Source organism: Elgaria multicarinata, chromosome 5 (assembly GCF_023053635.1).
Source record: "Elgaria multicarinata webbii isolate HBS135686 ecotype San Diego chromosome 5, rElgMul1.1.pri, whole genome shotgun sequence".
NCBI classification, from domain to species: Eukaryota; Metazoa; Chordata; class Lepidosauria; order Squamata; family Anguidae; genus Elgaria; species Elgaria multicarinata.
This window is the reverse complement of record NC_086175.1, coordinates 113,313,789-113,332,132: the sequence shown is the minus strand read 5'-3', so window position 1 is coordinate 113,332,132 and position 18,344 is coordinate 113,313,789. Positions and strand designations below refer to the sequence as shown.

Here is an 18,344-nt window from a genome sequence, read left to right as displayed (position 1 = left end):
TGGTACGGTAGTATTATCATTTGTTTGAGGTCACATAAACAGTGAAGATGAAGTCAATTAGTTATACTTTGACTACCTTTACCCACCTTGTACACACAATCATGGTAATTTTGCATGGGATCTCATTTTGGGCTCCAAATCTAAGAGGTACTACTAACACCTGATAAAATTTTGTTCAGTGATCTAATCAAAATTTCCATTTTACTTGTAATGTACTAAACATTTTCTGGTGTTTATAGCATTGGTTTATATACAGTTACAAAATTAATAGTAGAGTTCATTCATTAACCGCATGGGGTTCTTTAGGCTTAACAGCCCAAAATTACTAATATAATGTTTAAGAGTAACATTTTTCAAACTTTATGCTGCATAGTGGGTAATCTAATCCAAAGTGATGTGCAATCTCATCCTATGCAAATTTATTTGATAATAAGTCCCACAAAGTTCAGTAGGATTTATTCACAGGTAAGTGTGCATGAAGATTTATTTATTTATTATTATTTATTTAAAGCATTTTTATAGCGCTGCCTCACCATTTCTGGCATCGAGGCGCTTTACAATAACACATAAAACAATTCCATTAAAACCCTCAACCCACATTACAACAATTCCATTAAAACCCTCACCCTCAAACCATTAAAAGCCCTCAACCCCATCCCCAATTTAAACAACCCCCTCCCCAGACTCTTGTGAAAATAAAAACGCCTTACAAAGGCATTTGAAGCAATTAAAAGTGGGAGCCTGTCGAATCTCCAGTGGCACATTGTTCCATAACCGGGGGCCAGCCACTGAAAAAGCCCTGGCCCCGGCACATTCCAGTGTGTAGCGGGGGACCATCAGGGCACCCTGCTCCTGAGAGCGAGTCTGCCAATGGTGAGACACAGGAGAAAGGTGAGTGCTCAGGTATCCAGGACCCAAGCAATGCAGGGCTTTATACATGGTCAACAAAACCTTGTAGCGCACCCTAGCAGCCACCGGCAGCCAATGGAGCTCTTGAAGCACCAAAGTGATAGAAGACCACTTCGGGAGCCCCTTGACCAACCTGGCTGCTGCAGTTTGTACAGCCTGTAGGCGTTGGATTTGCTTCAAGGGAAGCCCTGTATACAACAAGTTGCAATAGTCCAGTCTGGAAAGAACCAAGGCCTGGACTGCTGTGGTAAGATCAGCCTCTGACAGAAAGGGGTGAACTTGGCGGAGCACATGGAGTTGATAAAAGCAACTACGAACCACGGCCCCCACCTGTGATGACATAGTTCGGGACTGGTCAAGAATAACACCCAGGTCCTGCGCCTCAGTCACAATCCTTGGTCGGATTCCTGAAATAGGCAGATCTACGAGCTCCTGCCTCAAATCTGCCAGCCGCTGACCTCGGCCAATCACCATCAGCTCAGTGTCCAGGTTTAGTTTACTATTAGGCATCCAGTTACAGATCTCAGCCAGGCACCAAGACAGAGTAGCAACTGCCTCGCCGAGGTCAGACCCCACCGAGATGAAAAACTGGGTATCATCAGCATACATATGGTACCTCAGCCCATGGGCTCTAATTAACTCTGCCAGTGGCCTCACATATACATTGAACATGAAAGGTGAGAGGATGGAACCCTGCGGAATTCCACAGGGGAGGGCTGTGGGGGTAGATGTACAGGTGCCCATGGTAACCACCTGAGCCCTTCCATCCAAGTAGGACTGGAACCAGGCAAGAGCCAGGCCCTCCAGGCCCACCTGGGTCTTCAACTGTCTAATCAACAATTCATGATCCACTGTGTCGAAGGCCACTGAAAGGTCCAATAACAGCAGGATGGACAGATGACCTTTGTCCATCGCTAAAAGAAGATCGTCAAAGACTGCAGCAAGGGCAGTCTCTGTGCTGTGACCCAGTCTAAAACCCGATTGAAAAGGATCTAGAAAATCAGAGTCATGAAAAAACTCTTGAACCTGCTCCAATACCACTTTCTCTACCATCTTACCAAGAAAAGGAAGGTTAGAGACCGGTCGGTAGTTTGTCAGCAGCGATGGATCAAGAGTTGGTTTCTTAAGGAGCGGCCGCACACTAGCCAATTTTAGGCAGGTGAGCACCCTAGCCTCCATACTTAAAGATGGCAGTCTTTAAGTATGGACTCATAATTATAAGCAGTTATTCTGGATTAATCACAGTGCAAGAGGGTGATCTTGCATATGTGGTCTAAGATGCACACTGTGAAAGTGGTTGATCTCCACTCTTTTAGTCATTCTGCCCCCACAACAGATGGAAGTTTGAGATGCTGGCTACAGGGTAGATGTGTAAAATGGGGAGGAAAGTTTTTTTTAAAAAAATGATGCTGTGCATGTCTTACATTTCACATATGTTCATATAAAAATTGAACTTGGAATATGTTCTTAAACCTTCTGGATTCATTTCATTTGGATTTTCAGTTATATAGGACTCATCCTTTGCCCTTTAATTATATGTCAGCAACTATAAATGCTAGATTCCCCCCCCCCCAGCTTAGCTATGCTTCATGCATATTCCTGTAAGTTCATTTATCACAGCTGGGATCTGAAGAGCTACTTCAGGAATGCTCAAGGACCTTTTTCTTTAAACACCGACACACCGTGCAATATCAGAAACTGCTTTTTGAAAGTCCTCAGTTTCAATACTGTTTTGCTATCTTGCAAAGGGGTAGGGGTAGGGGTGGGGGTGGGGGTCCTGTTCAAGAAATATAGTCTGTAGCCCCTTTCGGTGCAGGTTTTTAGATCCTGTTCTATGGGTCTGAGCATAACAGTTTTGAATATAATCATATTCCAAATTGCCTGCCTTAATCTTACAGCATACTAAAGAGTATTATTTTTTTAATAATAAAAAAACCACTTGGCATAACACAGAATTCACTTGTTAGTAAGAACAGAGGTTATGTAGGGAAGAAGGACAAGAACAAAATTTCCAAATATTTTCTGAAAGCCATTACAGATAAACTTCTAAGAGCTGCAAGCAAACTGAACTAGTCCATTATCTGCAACTCCTGAAGATAAGGCTGAAGGTCAACTTTTCTATAACCAATGATCATTTCATTGCATTCCTGCTTTGTCCATACAGATTAATGGTCAGAGGAACAGCAAAACCACAAATAAATCAAGCATAGGTTAGATATAGTGGGAAATGTAATACCTTTATCCACAATAGAGGACGAAGTCTACATGCCATTCAAAACAATTAAATATAAGCTTGTATATTAACATTGCCATTTATCATCACTATAATAAATGGGACACTGAAATCAGATGATAAGCTTAAGTCTAATAGCATCATAGCCATTTTTGTCCTTTTATTTTTATTTATTTATTTATTACATTTTTATACCGCCCAATAGCTGAAGCTCTCTGGCCGGTTCACAAAAAATGTATTTTTATACATATGTCCAAAAATAATTGCTGCTCTCAGAGTAGGGATATGAAGTGAAAACAAAAGCAGGCTGAGCCATGCATTATACCTAACTTAACATCAAGATGAGTAGTGCAATCATGGCCAAAATATATTCACTGAAAAGTCAGTCTCACTGCATACATTGGGACTGCCTCCTTAGCAGCTGTGCTTAGGATTGCAGTCTTAATTCTTCAGTGTTTTCTTTAATGTTATTCCTTATCATTTGCTACCATCATCCCATTAACACAAGAGAAATGGGATGGTCAGTACTATCTTATGATTCAGCTAAAATGCACTGAAGCAAACAACTCAGTTTTTTTCCTCAGCCAACATCCACACAAGAATATAGACGCAATGTGTTTTTTTACACCACAGTTAAAATGTTGTATAAAAATGTTGTAAATGCCTCCTTGAGAGAGGGAGTGGTGCCGGCCTCTTTAAAAGAGGCGGTAATTAGACCACTCCTGAAGAAGCCTAATCTGGACCCGGAGGATGTTAACAACTATAGGCCGGTGGCTAATATCCCTTTCCTGGGCAAGGTGCTTGAGCGGGTGGTTGCAGGACAACTCCAGGCACTCTTGAATGAAACGGATTATCTAGATCCATTTCAATCGGGCTTCAGGCCTGGTTTTGGAACGGAAACTGCCTTGGTCACCCTGTGGGATGACCTCTGTCGGGAGAGAGACAGGGGGAGTGCGACCCTGTTGGTTCTCCTGGACCTCTCAGCGGCCTTCGATACCATCGACCATGGTATCCTTCTGGATAGGTTGTCTGAGCTGGGAGTTGGAGGTACTGCGTTGCAGTGGTTCCGCTCCTACTTGGATGGCCGATTCCAGAAGGTGGTGCTGGGGGATTATTGCTCTGTGCCGTGGCACCTAAGCCATGGGGTTCCACAGGGCTCTATCTTATCCCCTATGCTGTTTAACATATACATGAAGCCGCTGGGGGAGGTTATCCGGAGATGTGGACTGAGGTGTCATCAATATGCGGATGATACCCAGCTCTACCTTTCCTTTTCATCAAACCCAGGTGAGGCAGTGGCTGTTCTGAACCAGTGTCTGGGCACGGTAATGGACTGGATGAGGGCTAATAAACTGAAACTCAATCCAGACAAGACGGAGGTACTGTTAGCGGGTGGTTCTTCTGTCCGGCGAGGTGATGTTTGCCCTGTCCTGGACGGGGTTGCACTCCCCCTAAAGGATCGGGTCCGTAGTTTGGGGGTGCTCTTGGATCCAGAACTGTCACTTGAGGCACAGGTGAACTCAGTGGCAAAGAGCACCTTTTATCAGCTCAGGCTGATATACCAGCTGCGCCCTTATCTGGACAGAGATAGCTTAGCTACAGTTATCCATGCTCTGATAACCTCTCGTTTGGATTACTGCAATGCGTTATACGTGGGGCTGCCTTTGAAAACGGTCCGGAAACTTCAACTGGTGCAAAACAGGGCAGCAAGGTTATTAACAGGGACTGGCCGGCGAGATCACATTACGCCAGTCCTTTTACAACTTCACTGGCTGCCAGTCCAGGTCCGGGCCCAATTCAAAGTGCTGGTATTAACATTTAAAGCCCTAAACGGTTTGGGGCCAGGTTATCTGAAGGAACGCCTCCTCCCATATGTACCTACCCGGACCTTAAGATCATCTACAGGGGGCCTTCTCCATGAGCCCCTGCCAAAGGAAGTGAGGCAGGTGGCTACTAGGAGGAGGGCTTTCTCCGCTGTGGCACCCCGGTTGTGGAACGAGCTCCCCAGAGAGGTCCGCTTGGCGCCTACACTGTACTGCTTTCGTTGCCAGCTGAAGACCTTTTTATTCACTCAGTATTTTAACACTTAATTTTAACTTAAATTTAAATTTTACTGTTTTAACTCTGTATTTTAATCCTATATCAACTTTGCTGTGTGGTTTTATCCTGGTTGCGCTTTTTATACTGTATTTCGTAATTGTGTTTTAAACTGTTGGGTGTTTTACTGTGGTTTTGATTTTTGTGAACCGCCCGGAGAGCTTCGGCTATTGGGCGGTGTAGAAATGTAGTAAATAAATAAATAAATAAATAAATAAATAAAAACAAAATCAAGAATTAAACTACAGTAACTGCAATACATCTGGTCTAGATATTGTGAACCAATGAGAATTTTTATTCAGCGGTATAAAAATGCCACAAATAAATAAACTCTAATGCAGAGGTGGGTAACTTGTGTCCCTCCAGATGCAGCGATGTGATTAACTGTGTGCAATATATGAAACAACCTTGAGCTGCTTTCTTTCGTTTTTAAACCAAAGAATTTGAAATACTCTCATGCCTAGAAGACATTTTTCTCAAACTTGCCTGATTTGATCAGTGGGACCACTAAAATCTGCAATTTCATTACAGCACAACTCTGTACTTAATCAGCTAGCAAAATCTGTGCCTTTTCCAATCAAAATTCACTCTCAATATCTCCTGATGGCAACCATTATGGCTACCAGCTTTGGAAAGACAGACTTCAGTCTTTGGCTGGCTAGAGAGCATAATAAGAGCTGGATTAAAGGACATGGTAGCACTAGGTTGAATTATATTCTGCCATTTTACATTTCTTTCAGAAATGTTTCACTTAAGTCTCATTCATTTCAATGGGTCTACTCTAAATAGGACTAACATTGACTTTTAACATTAGGATTTAAGTTAGCCATTATTAACTTATCCTATTGATTTCTATGGGCTCTAAGCATGACTGAATCCAATCCTATAGGTAATATCCAATGTTATTCCTATGTATAGTAGACCTATTGAAATGAATGGGGCAAGTAAGGCTTGATCAATTTAAGTCTTATTCATTTCAATGGGTCTGCTCTATATAGGACCAACAGTGGATACTACCATATATGCACAACTACAATGTCTACAACTTCTCTTTTAGCTAGGACAATTCTATACCAACAGTTGCATGAGAAAGTGGCCGCTGATATAGCTGGCTGTGCAGAATTGCTGTGTCTGCCCACAATATAGAGATCTTTTTGGCCATTTTGTTCCTCATGCCAAGCTTCTTGTGAATATTGTATTGCTGCACTGAATGCCATTTTTCTTGGTAGAAAGGTAGGATTCAAATCAAGTCAGTCAATAATATTGTATAAGTTGGTTCCCTGTTACTAATAATCATGATCACATATCAATATCAGAGATGTTGCTGAAGCAATTAATGCTTTTTGTTTTCTTTTAAAGTACTATTTTGTATGTTGACATAGTAAAGGCTGTAATGAGAATCACTTTCTCTGCGAACCATTGATCTATGAATAGAATGAAATCTACTAATTGTGCAATGGTTAATTAATCTTATGGATGTCAGATAATGTAGAATGTCATCCAAATATACTACATCCTTTATTCACGTATGAAAAATGCCCTTCATACTTTACAATTGGATGAATGCCAGCCGTAGAGTAGAGGCTAAATGAAAAAAAGGGATATAATGCATATAAATGGAATCGTTGTCTTGGGATAGCAGACAAATCCTTAGTTAATTAATGGCCCTGACTGTATGAATTTCTGGGATATTTTGAGTTTCCTGAAGTTCTAACTAAGTCTTTGTTCCTGAAATGGTCTTATTAAAATGGGTGAGTATATTATTTTAATGACTGCAGGAACAGAACACTATTTTTGTATGTGTGTTATCTTTGCTCTCTGCCCCAGTCAGGGGATCAGGACTATGTTGCATGGGGAAAAAGGAGGAGGAAATTCTATGGTGGCCATGTGTCCTCTTTTACAGAGGACAGTCCTCTGTTTGAAAGTTTCCTCTATTTGAAATCCATTTCAAAGTTCAGCTTAAAGAAAAAGATCCATAAAAAAAGGAAGAATTGGGGGCCTTGAAGTTGCCCAACCACAGTTAGTACCTGGATCAGACTGAACAGGCAGGCACACAGGTTATCTAGGTACAGTCTTACTCGCTATGAAATTGTATTTCTATTTAAATTATAATTATTATTTCTATATTTGCATTTATATATGTAAATTAGCATATACACATTTTATGAAAATCTTCCCCTCTTTTGTCCTCCTTTTTGATGATGCATAAGTGGCCACCGTACTATAGCAACTACTATAGTGGTCCATATGCTAGAGTGTTCGTATACCAATCTTTTGTTAAGAACTTTAATGAGCTAATTTCCCCATTTTGGAAGTCATTATTTTCCACTTTTTTAGAGGATAGTGCATTGAGAGCCAGTGTGGTGTAGTGGTTAGAGCATTGGACCGGGACTAGGAAGACCTGGGTTCTAGTCCCAATCTGCCATGAACCACAACGGGTAACTTGGACTGATTACTCCCAGCCTAACCTTCCTCACAGGGTTGTTGGGAGCATAAAATGGAGAGGAGGATCATATATAATGCCTGGGCATCTTTGGAGAAAAGGCAAGATGTGAACAAATAAAAATAACAAATAAATAAATCTGCTGTGTGCATACCATACCTCTAATAAAGAACCCCTTAATCCTGCATCTGCCATTACACATGGACATATCAAAGTTCACATGTATATGTGAATGAGAATGCTTTGCAATGAGTGGGAGGAGGGAATAGGGGAAAACTGGGTGTAGACAGCTTGTGTGAGTTGAGTTCCAGTCAGAGGTTGGCCCAACACAGGCTAAACCATAGCTATATTTCTGAGAAGTATTATCTTACATTTATTTTATAATGAAGGGAAACACAGCGATGATTTCTGACATAATGGTTACAATAATCACAGTCTTCCTGTACAGTAGTTCTTAAAGGATCTTATTTTATAACATTGGACAAAGTGTTCTCCTTGAATGTACATCATGAATCCAATCTTTCTGACAGATGGTACCATAACAGTTCATGGATAACTGCTATCACCATTTTATTTGCACACAGGCTGGATTTATTTTTCCCATCTCAATCAGTAGTTAAAAGAATACAGCTCTGTAGTAGTTCAATAGCTAGAGCGATAGTGAAGAGCTCCAAAAGGATGTCTCCAAACTGGGGGACTGGGTAATAAAATGGCAAACATGGTTCAGTATAAACATGCATAGGAATGCACATTGGGGTAAAAAGCAAAACGAACTTCACATGCTGGGGTCTGAGCTGGTGATGACTGACCAAGAAAGGAATTTTGGGTTTGTGGTAGATAGCGTGATGAAAATGTTGACCTAACATGTGGCTACTATATATATAAAAAGACAACTTCCATGTTGGGAACCATTAGAAAAAAATTGAAAAATAAGACTGCTCATATACAAATATGGTGTGACCACACTTGGAAAACTGTGTACAGCTCTACTCCCCACACCTCAAAAAGGATATTGTAGAGTTGGAAAAGGTGCACAGAAAAGGGCAACCAAAATTATCCTTTCTTTATTGGGTTGTCATGGTATAACAAAACTATGTCCTCAAGGAATGACCCATAGAATTAATTAAGTGTTTAAAGAAAACGGGCAGCATTGTGAGTTTTATAATTTACAAATATAAAATGTAACTTTTAAACAATTTAACCATCAATGGCCAAGAAAGACATTTTATAATTACCTAATGCTACTTACCTGAAACACATATTCTCCTTACCACTAGATGGCTCTTTCCAACCAGAAATTTAAATTATATATTTTAATACATTAATGCTCATTACTTCAAACTTTGTCATCCTCTCCCCATAACATTGCACCTCACGCAAACATCCCAGTTTCACAGATTTTATTTATTTATTTATTTATTTATTTATTTATTTATTTATTACATTTTTATACCGCCCAATAGCCGAAGCTCTCTGGGCGGTTCACAAAAACTTTCCCTATAGTGACATCTTTCCCTATAGTGACATCTTAGCTCTCTAGAACAACACATTTCCGTACTTTATTCTACAGAATTTGCGCTATATCCAAACAGCACCATGGCACACCTACAGGGGGGAAATCCAACATCATGCAAGTGAAAGTCCACAACAGGACTTTATCCTCCCCCTTTATCCTCCTGGTACCCCAAATTTCTGCTCAGGGTTCTGGAACAGGTTTTGAAATCATACATGATGTTGCCGGGGGGGCGGGGGAATCTTCTTCCTTACAGCTTCATATGTAAACTTTCCAGAGAGCCTTGGCTATGGGGCAGTATACAAATGTAATAATAATAATAATAATAATAATAATAATAATAATAATAATAATAATAATAATAATAATAATAATTTATTGAGGGAAACAATTCCATCAGTAGAAAAACAACTGGATTCCACCTTCAGTGCTCTCAAGAATTTTTGTGGGTGAACTAATCATGACTTAGGTCAGGCCTGGAAAACACATAAACCATATGGCTAAATGCAGCCAACTAACCACATAGCTCAATTAATGTTCGGTTTTCTAAGATTACAAAAATAGGGAGAGGGTTGTTCCAAGCATCTTTGAGGCATGACCAGTGTTTACAACGTAACCCGGGGTCACCCCCACTACCTTTTATGATGGTCCCCCAGCTACTCTTTCAGGGGGCATGATTTGGCATCCTCTACTAGTATTCAAGGGTTTCCATGGTCCCCCTGCCTGAACCACTCTAGAGTTGGCCGCCTAGCTGCCTCTTGCACTTGGTTTGGTCAGATAGTCCCTCCTATCTGTAAGAGTCTCCTGCTGCACCGAAGGGCCCCAGCTGCCTTGGGGTCTATACACACTGGCAGAAGGGACTTTTCAGCCAAGTGAAACAGCCTAACACCTTAGGACTTACCTTATATCTGGGACATTGTCAAGATCCAAAAGGACCCAGTCTCCAGTGCAAGTACATTCTAGAGCTCCAGCAAGGTCATGAACAGGGGACGGTTGGGGGAAGTCCAATTCAAGTAGCCACCAGGAATCATACTGAGGAGGTCTGGATTCTGACTGTTTGGTTTCATTTTGAGACTCATTACTTCCTCACCTCTTAATTGAAGCAGGAGGCTCAACCTTCCCCAACTTGATGCCTTTTAGATGTGTTGGTTTACTACTCCCGGCAGTCTTGACCATTGGTCATACTGGCTGGGGCTGATAGAAGTTGAAGTCCATAACATTTGGAGCATGCCATGTTGGGGAAGTCTGAAATAACTGGTGAGTTTCAGTTGGCATGATGAGTCACAAGCTATGCAAGCCTCATGCAGGAGAGACATGAAAGCATCCTAATTGGCGCAGCTACTCAGAAAATTGTTCATGTATTAGCAGGGCTGAGGAATGTGTGGGCCTCCAGAAAGGCACATTGGAAGCTTATACTGAGTAGACCATTGATCCATCTAGCCCAGTATTGTTAACACTGAATGGCAGCAGCTCTCCAGCATTTCAGGAGGATTGTTTCTTAGCCCTACCTGGAGATGGTGAGGATCGAAACTGGGACGTTCTGAATGAAAAGCAGGTGCTCTACCACTGAACTACAGCCACAGATGTTGTTGGACTCCAGTTTCCATCAACCCCAGCCAGCCTGGCTGATGGTGAGGGAGCTGTAGTTCAATAACTTCTTGAGGCCCACACATTCCCCACTGCAGAGGCATGACATCCTGATTCTTGATAGACTTGTGTGGTTTTTAAGGACAAGATATTGACTTGCTGGATCCAAGAGGAGCTCCTGTGGGAGTCAGCTTAATTTGATCATAAGATGAGACTATAACATTTACAGCTTCTCTACATGAGCAGTTTTATTGCAGGGTCATGATTGGCCATTCATAGAAGTTAGTGGGTCCTTTACATAATGCTGTCAACCTCCAGGATATCTCCTGCACTTTCCCCTGGTAAACAACACCAGCATGTTTTAGCTTAAAGCCCTTACTGCCAGTAACTAAGCCTTAGGAGGCATTTCAAACTTTTACAATGTGGGAAAAGCACAAGAGCCAGGAAACCACCAGTCAGTGGGGGAGGCGGGGCCAGGGAAAGGGGCATGGCTATCTGGGGACCTCTGGAGGGCTGCATTTGGCACCTAGGCCTGAGATTCCACACCCCTGGAATAAGATAATAGAGGATTACCATTGATGATGTGGCAATGACAGAATTTTGACACTGTTACAACTAATCCATTATCTGGCATTCACAAAATGTACTGCCTAAGCTCAGTTCTTTGGCAATTGTCCCAAATAAGTGGATAGACTGTTTAGCTGGTATGTGAATTCTGCTCTGTTCTAAAAATAACATCTTCTCAGCCTTTAATTAAAGTCTGGTTCATGCCAACCAGCACATGACAAATTGACAGCAGCATTCAGTCTGTCCAAGTTGGTGTGGGGGAAGTCTGGTGGAATGGAAGGAAATTACTGTGCTATTTCAAGTTTCATCTAATGGAATTCACAAGTGGCTGTTCCCAAACTCCTTGACATTGTGTCAATACAATTGCAGGAGCGGCAACAAAATGGATGATTTTTTTCCTTCAAGGCTTGCCAATAGGGTAAGTCTGTTTCTATGGATTCACTCAGTAGAGCCATGCATTAGAAGTGCATCTTCCACCTATATTATTTAATACAGTATTTGAGTTTCTCACTCAATATACATCAGTCAAATGATTTGGATCTAATGCAAATCATTTGTTCCGAACTGCCCAGAGAATTTTAGCTATTGGGCAGTATAAAAATGTAATAAAATAAACAATACTGGAGTGTATCCAAAAATATACTTTGCTTTTATTTGCCAGTTCATGTTCTTTGGTTATTGTTTCCTCATATATATTAATTTAAGAAGCATATTTGATGCCTTTTGAAATGCAGTATTTTCCTGAGATGTCATACAATATATAATGAAATCAATTTAAAATATAAAATATTAAAAACAAGCATTTATAGGATATTCCATAGTAGAGCATATACTGTATACTATACTAATAACACACAAATTCTCTGAATGTGGATCCTTATGTAGCCAAAAAAAGTGTCATCTATGCACCAGAGTGAGAGAGTTTCAGGCACAGTGAAACCCCAACTTTTGTATAAGTGCAAAAGAAAAAGGAAAACGAAACTCTAAGGAGTGGGAGCTCCTGAAACACCTCAATGAGGACTTTCCATGTTCAGTGGATACGGAATGCTGCTCTCTTTGGGGACTGCAATGGAGAGGCATGCCTGTCTGGAAATCTGAACAGGAGCACTCACCACTTCCCTTGTTTAACAACCACTGATAGACTTACCTTCCATGAGTTAAGCCTTTTAGGATGCAATCCTATGCACGTTTAGACTTTGAGCAGGGGGTTGGACTCGATGGCCTTATAGGCCCCTTCCAACTCTACCATTCTGATTCTATGAAAAAAAGTCCTACAATTCCCAGCATGCCCCAGCTAGCATGGCTACAGGGGAATTCTGGGAGTTGTAGGACTTCTTTCCATCTAAACTGGCATAGGATTGTGCCCTTATAGAACCATCTAAACTGGTGATAATTATATTGTTGTAGTGAAATCCACACATTAATTATATATTATGTGAACATATACTTGTTTTATGTCTTGGATCCAGACTTAAGGCCATTCTTTAATCCCATTGATATCAATGGGACTTAAGTTACTCATGATCATTTTGATCAATTTTCAACGGGTCTAAAGTATGTCTAACATAGGTTCCAGTTGTGGTGATTTTATATATATTTAGATATTAAAATTATATTTGTTTGTTCACTCTTAATTAGGAGAATTGCATAAACAAGGCAAACAACTAAGGTATTTCCAGCGCAGTGAATAGAACCAGGTGCATTCCACCACCATTCATTTCTTTGGAGGTAGGGTGGTGGTGGAATGTTTGGAACTGCGTTTGTTTATCTGCCAATTCCATTGTATTTTTCTAATTTAATATTACTTTATTAAAGGCAAGCTTTAAATTAATGGAGAGAGCAATCCTATGCCCCCTAGACAGTATCTGGGGAGACAGAGGATTCTTCAGTTTCTGGGAACTGAGGTCAGAACCAGGGTTCTAACCTCGGAGCCAGAAGCCACTCTTCCCTCTTCTTCGCCTGCCCCCTTGTAGCCAGTGCGGTCCTCTCCATGCCAGCTACAACTCCACGCACAGAAATGGCAAAATGGGAGCAGTCTCAGGGATGGGGAGGGGAGACCACAGAAGTTGCTTTTTGCAGCTTTCTATTGAGTGTCAGGGCTCTTTTCCTCCCCCTCCCTGAAGCTGTTACTGGACAGGTGAAATCGCCCATCTAGGCAAAATGCAGGATGGATGCGGCACGGAGGAGAGGATTCCCTCCATGCTCCAGGTTCCTGCATGGGATAGTTAACAGCCTAAATTTTGGAGGTTAGTGATTATCTGGATAGGATTGTACCCTTAAGGAAGTCCATGGAATGAAAGCTTCCCATCCCCTCCACCATCTGCAGCAACTTGTGCTCCCACCATCCCCACTCCAGCCTATGAGGTTCAGGGCCCCTCTGAACAATGGGGGATGGAGTGGAGGTTGGTTCACAGAGATGAAGGGGATGGTAATATTGGTTCTATAATTAGGCGACAGAAGACCACCACAGGGACATTTAGGGAGCAATGCCATGGCCCCTAAACATTGTGTGAGGAGCCCATATCATTTATTTATTTATTTATTACATTTCTATACCGCCCAATAGCCGGAGCTCTCTGGGCGGTTCATAATGGGGATTCCCCCATCATGGTAGGAGGCAGCACTCTGAACTCAGGGGGAGATGGACATCCAACCCCCCTCCCCCAACCCCTTCCAGCTAGTGCAGAAAGGATCATGCCAACTGGCCTCTGAGAGGTCCGAAAAGTGCCCTGGGAGAGGGGGAAAAGGAGGCGTTCTGGTGGGTGGGGAGGATAGGGGGCAGGATATGAACTATCCTGAATATCTTTCAGCCTCCTTCCCTCTCCTTCCAAAGTGCTGTCACTAGAAGGGCAAAAAAAGCCCATCTAGCAAAAAATGCAGCAACTGGAGGATGGAAGATCACCTCCGCTGCTCCTCCTGCCCTTCCAGCTTCAGTCCAGAAGGGCAATAGATACACGGAAGCCTCTGAGTTTTGCCTAACTCTGGCCTAAATATTTTTTTTTTAGGCAGGCATTTTTGTGTGTGAGGTAACATATATGGGCTTATTTGCAGGGCTAAATAATTCCTGTTTACTTTAAAACTTTTCGTAGGTCACAAGAACACAAAGAGACAAATTGGATTTTGATTCCTTTTCTTTTAATAATAAATTGTGCCAGCAGAAGCTTTCGAAAGGCAAACGATAAATAAATAACAGTTAAACTGAGTTCCTGAGGAAGAACCTACCACATGAAAGAATGTCAGATAGATGTAAATATAAAAAACATGGCATTATTATATAAAAAGTAGTAATACTGAATCTTTCATAAACCGCCACAACACAAGCACTGCATACCCCAGAACACTCCTTTCATACAAATGTAAACAAATACACAATCATTTTGTTTAGTTTTAGCCTGATGGATTTACAGGTGTTGTTGCTTTATATATCTAGAGAATGGGTAGGATATGATAGGCTAAAATGTTAAGGAATAATATGTGGAATAACATAGGAAAAAATGAAGCTTCAGATTTAAAAACTTAAAGTAAAGAAAAACACAGTGGAATATTGCCCTCAAATGTTATTGTAATCAATCATTTAAAAAACAGGACTGTTAAACTAATCTGAATTAAGCATTTGGAAGGGGGGGGGAATCTATTTAGATATATATAGAATATAAATGATAGTTATGGCTTAATTATCTTTAGTATTCCATTATCACTTTGAATAATCCTTACATTAACATAGCTAATAAAAATGCATATTTTAAACAAAATTTAAAAAAACATTTAAAAGTATGCTTGCGTTTTGATAGAGATGAAGGATTAGGTATGGTCCATCATAATATATAGAAATATAATAGACCGGGTATAATCAGGACCAGCATTTGGGTACTTTGTTTAGACAACTAAAGCTGCAACCCCAAATATATTCACTTCTGTGTGTACATGGTTAGGGTAGGCCTATCTATTTAAATAGGACAGAATAATTCACAATTCCTAGCAGCCTTGGAACAGTGTCAGTCATCGTTGCCTCAAAGTGACCACACAGAAGCAACTAGACATGTCAAGATGTGTTGTTGTATTTTCTTTATGGTCTCAACCAGCAATGGACAGAAAGCAGATTTCCAAACGTTTTGGACTCCAACTCCCAGCATTCCTCACTACTGGCAGGGACATCTGGGAGTTGAAGTCCAAAGCATCTGGAGATCTACTTTCTGCCTGCCCCTAAATGAATACTCAAGAGCAGCTGGCTTGCCGCCGTAAGTTATAGTCACAATGATGAAAAGATGCATTTGGGATGGACTGCAGCTCAATGGCAAGGTACGTGTTTTGTACATATAATGTCTCAGGTTCAGTTCTCCGCATCTCCAAGTAAAGGATCTCACGTAACAGGGCTTGGAAGACCTTTGCTCAAGAGAGACTGCCAACTAGAGTAGACTGCACTAGCTAGGTGGACCCAAAAGTCTGACTCAGTATAAAGGCAGCTTCATATATCCACAACACATTCCGGAAAGACAGCTATATTGTCACTTAATTACCCTTAACATTCCTGCTCTGAAGAGTCCTATTACTTTTAAGGATAAGAAAATAAGGCTCCTGAATCTAATTTAAGGCACAGAGAATTGGATTTTTTAAAAAACTTTTATACAGACACTAAGTGATAATATTACTGAATACTATATGGCAAGTTTCAAACAACACTGCATATCATGTGCTAGGTAAGTGGGCCATAGATTTGGACCACAAATTGATTATAAAAGCAATATTTTGCTATTTATCCTTCTTTGGAAGAATATTTTATGAAACAAATCAATCAGTTAAACCAACTTCTCCCTTCCCCTATACACACCACCAATCCCTAACCTGAATTAGAGCTTTGTCATTTGTTTTACATAACACATAACGGTGGCACACAATCATAATAGAAAAACCATCCACACAATACGTTATCAACACACAAGTTCTAAAGGTCTAAAATTGTAGATCCTCAATAAAAATGGATACACAGGACCTGCCTGTGAATGGCAAGAAAAAGGTCATTTCAAACAGAAAAACAAAATAATCACAGCCCGTGCAACATTTTCCACACACCGGTCACTTGTAATCACACTCCAACTGCCACTTGCTCACACTTTGATTACACTAAAATTCCAAAATTGCTTTAAAAAGGAAAATAAAGCAGCTTCAAAAATTATCATTATTTTGAAATGTGGAAACATAGAACTGGATTGTAAGAGACGACAGTCTACCATGGCTTAATTTAACCACAGGGGCCATTGTGTTATGCTGGGCACTTGTGGGTGCTCAGCTTGCCATGGCTTGTCAAGACATGTTAACCCAGGTGGCAGGGGTTGATTGAGGTTTAGACAACTGTGAAATAACCCATGGCTTGTTTTAGGGCTTATTTGAGGATTGTCTAACCCTCAAAACAAGTCCTAACACCTGGGTTCGCACAACATGACAAGCCATGGCGAGCTGGGCGCCCATAAGCATCCAGCACAACACAACAGTCTCCTAGGGTAAATTAAGCCATAGTGGGCTGTTGTGATATGTGAACAGGCCCATACACATAAAGGTTATGGGGTGAATAAAAACGGCGCTGGTAAATTTAGAACATTAGACAGTTCTCTTATTAAACATTATTGCACAGAGACCTTTAATTACACGTTCTTCAATCTTACGCATTTTCCTAAAAATGTGACATAAGTGCGATGGATTTTTTTTTTAAAAGAAAAAGGAGAAAAGAACAGCAGCATGATTTGTCAAAATTAATCCCTATAATTTAGTAGGAAAAACACAACCCTGCTATAAACAAAAATAAGTGCTTTTTGCTCACTTAAAACAAAACAAAAACAAAGCACAATGCTGTGGAAGCCTGTCAATGCTCAAAGTATGCAACACTGACCCAGAAGGAAAAGCTGGTTAAGAAGGGTGACACAGCGACCCTTAGAAATGATGGTGAAAATCTGGATTTCAAGTGCAGTCATTGATATAGCTATTTACAGTTCTAAAATCAGAACCAGCTCGCTGTGCACAAGCCGTTGTCTCTCCAGACTTGTGTTAAATTCAACTGGAACCTACATCAACTAACAACTATATACGGAAGACCCTAAATGTATTAACAGAGTGTTAGGTTTTGTTTTACACATATACAGGTTGACAGGCTCCAGTCTGATCCAGCCCATCTTTGCTTTCTACATCAGAGTTCTCAGACTGGCTTACGTCTAGCCCAGAAGGCTTTGGGTATCTGAATGGGTATCCGTTGTCATCAAAAAACCTTCGGAAAGTGAACTCGTAGAAGGCATGTTCTGTGTGTTTGCCACTAGAAGAGGTCTGCGGGTCCCACGCCCTGGTGTTATCTTCACTAGCATCATCCGAAGGACCATCTTCCTCAACTGGATCAAAATTGGAAGTGTCCATTGGATGGCTGATCTTTGGGACATAGGGAGCTGCTTGCCTGCGGATATCAGTGGAGAAGTCTATGGAGTCCAAGAAAGGGTGAACCTTGATATCATCTGCTCCGTTTCTTCCGAGCCGTTCTTCAGCAGCGCAACACAGTTGGGTGATAAGGTCACTTGCTTCCGGGCTTAGGTTGATCTGGGAGGGAATGTGCAGTGTATTCTCCCAGTTTATCACCTGAACGGGCAGAAATATATAGTTAGCATCTAATAAAATTTCTCCTGAAATGCAAAACTTCTATCGTAAAACAGGCTTGCTGCAAATCACAACTGGATTGCGGGTCCCAATGATAATTCTGCTTCTTGCTGTACTTCCAACACATCATCTCTCTTGCAAAAAATAAATTAGGTTGAGGAAGCGGCTAGCTCAGTCTTTCCCAACCTGGTTCCCTCCAGATGTGTTGGACTACAACTCCCTGCATCCCCCAGTCATCTGTTGACTTGGGAAAACAATACCAAAAACTTGCTCTCCCCCCACCAGGATAGGGACTGCGATCTATTTATCCAGTGAAATATTCTGCTAAGGGTTCAAAATTTGCAGGGTACTGCTAGATACCT

The 18,344-nt window shown here is 41.1% G+C and overlaps 1 protein-coding gene across 1 annotated transcript in view; it reads right to left on the bottom strand.

Moving 5' to 3' along the window:
* Window positions 1-14,462: 14,462 nt before the first annotated feature.
* The window catches only part of LATS2 (large tumor suppressor kinase 2), a 58,845-nt gene continuing 54,963 nt past the window's right edge, over window positions 14,463-18,344 (bottom strand). The window contains exon 8 of the mRNA XM_063127055.1: window positions 14,463-17,964. Within this exon, the coding sequence (XP_062983125.1) occupies window positions 17,470-17,964 (495 nt within the window). The 3' untranslated portion in view covers window positions 14,463-17,469. The remainder of the gene's footprint in view (window positions 17,965-18,344) is intronic.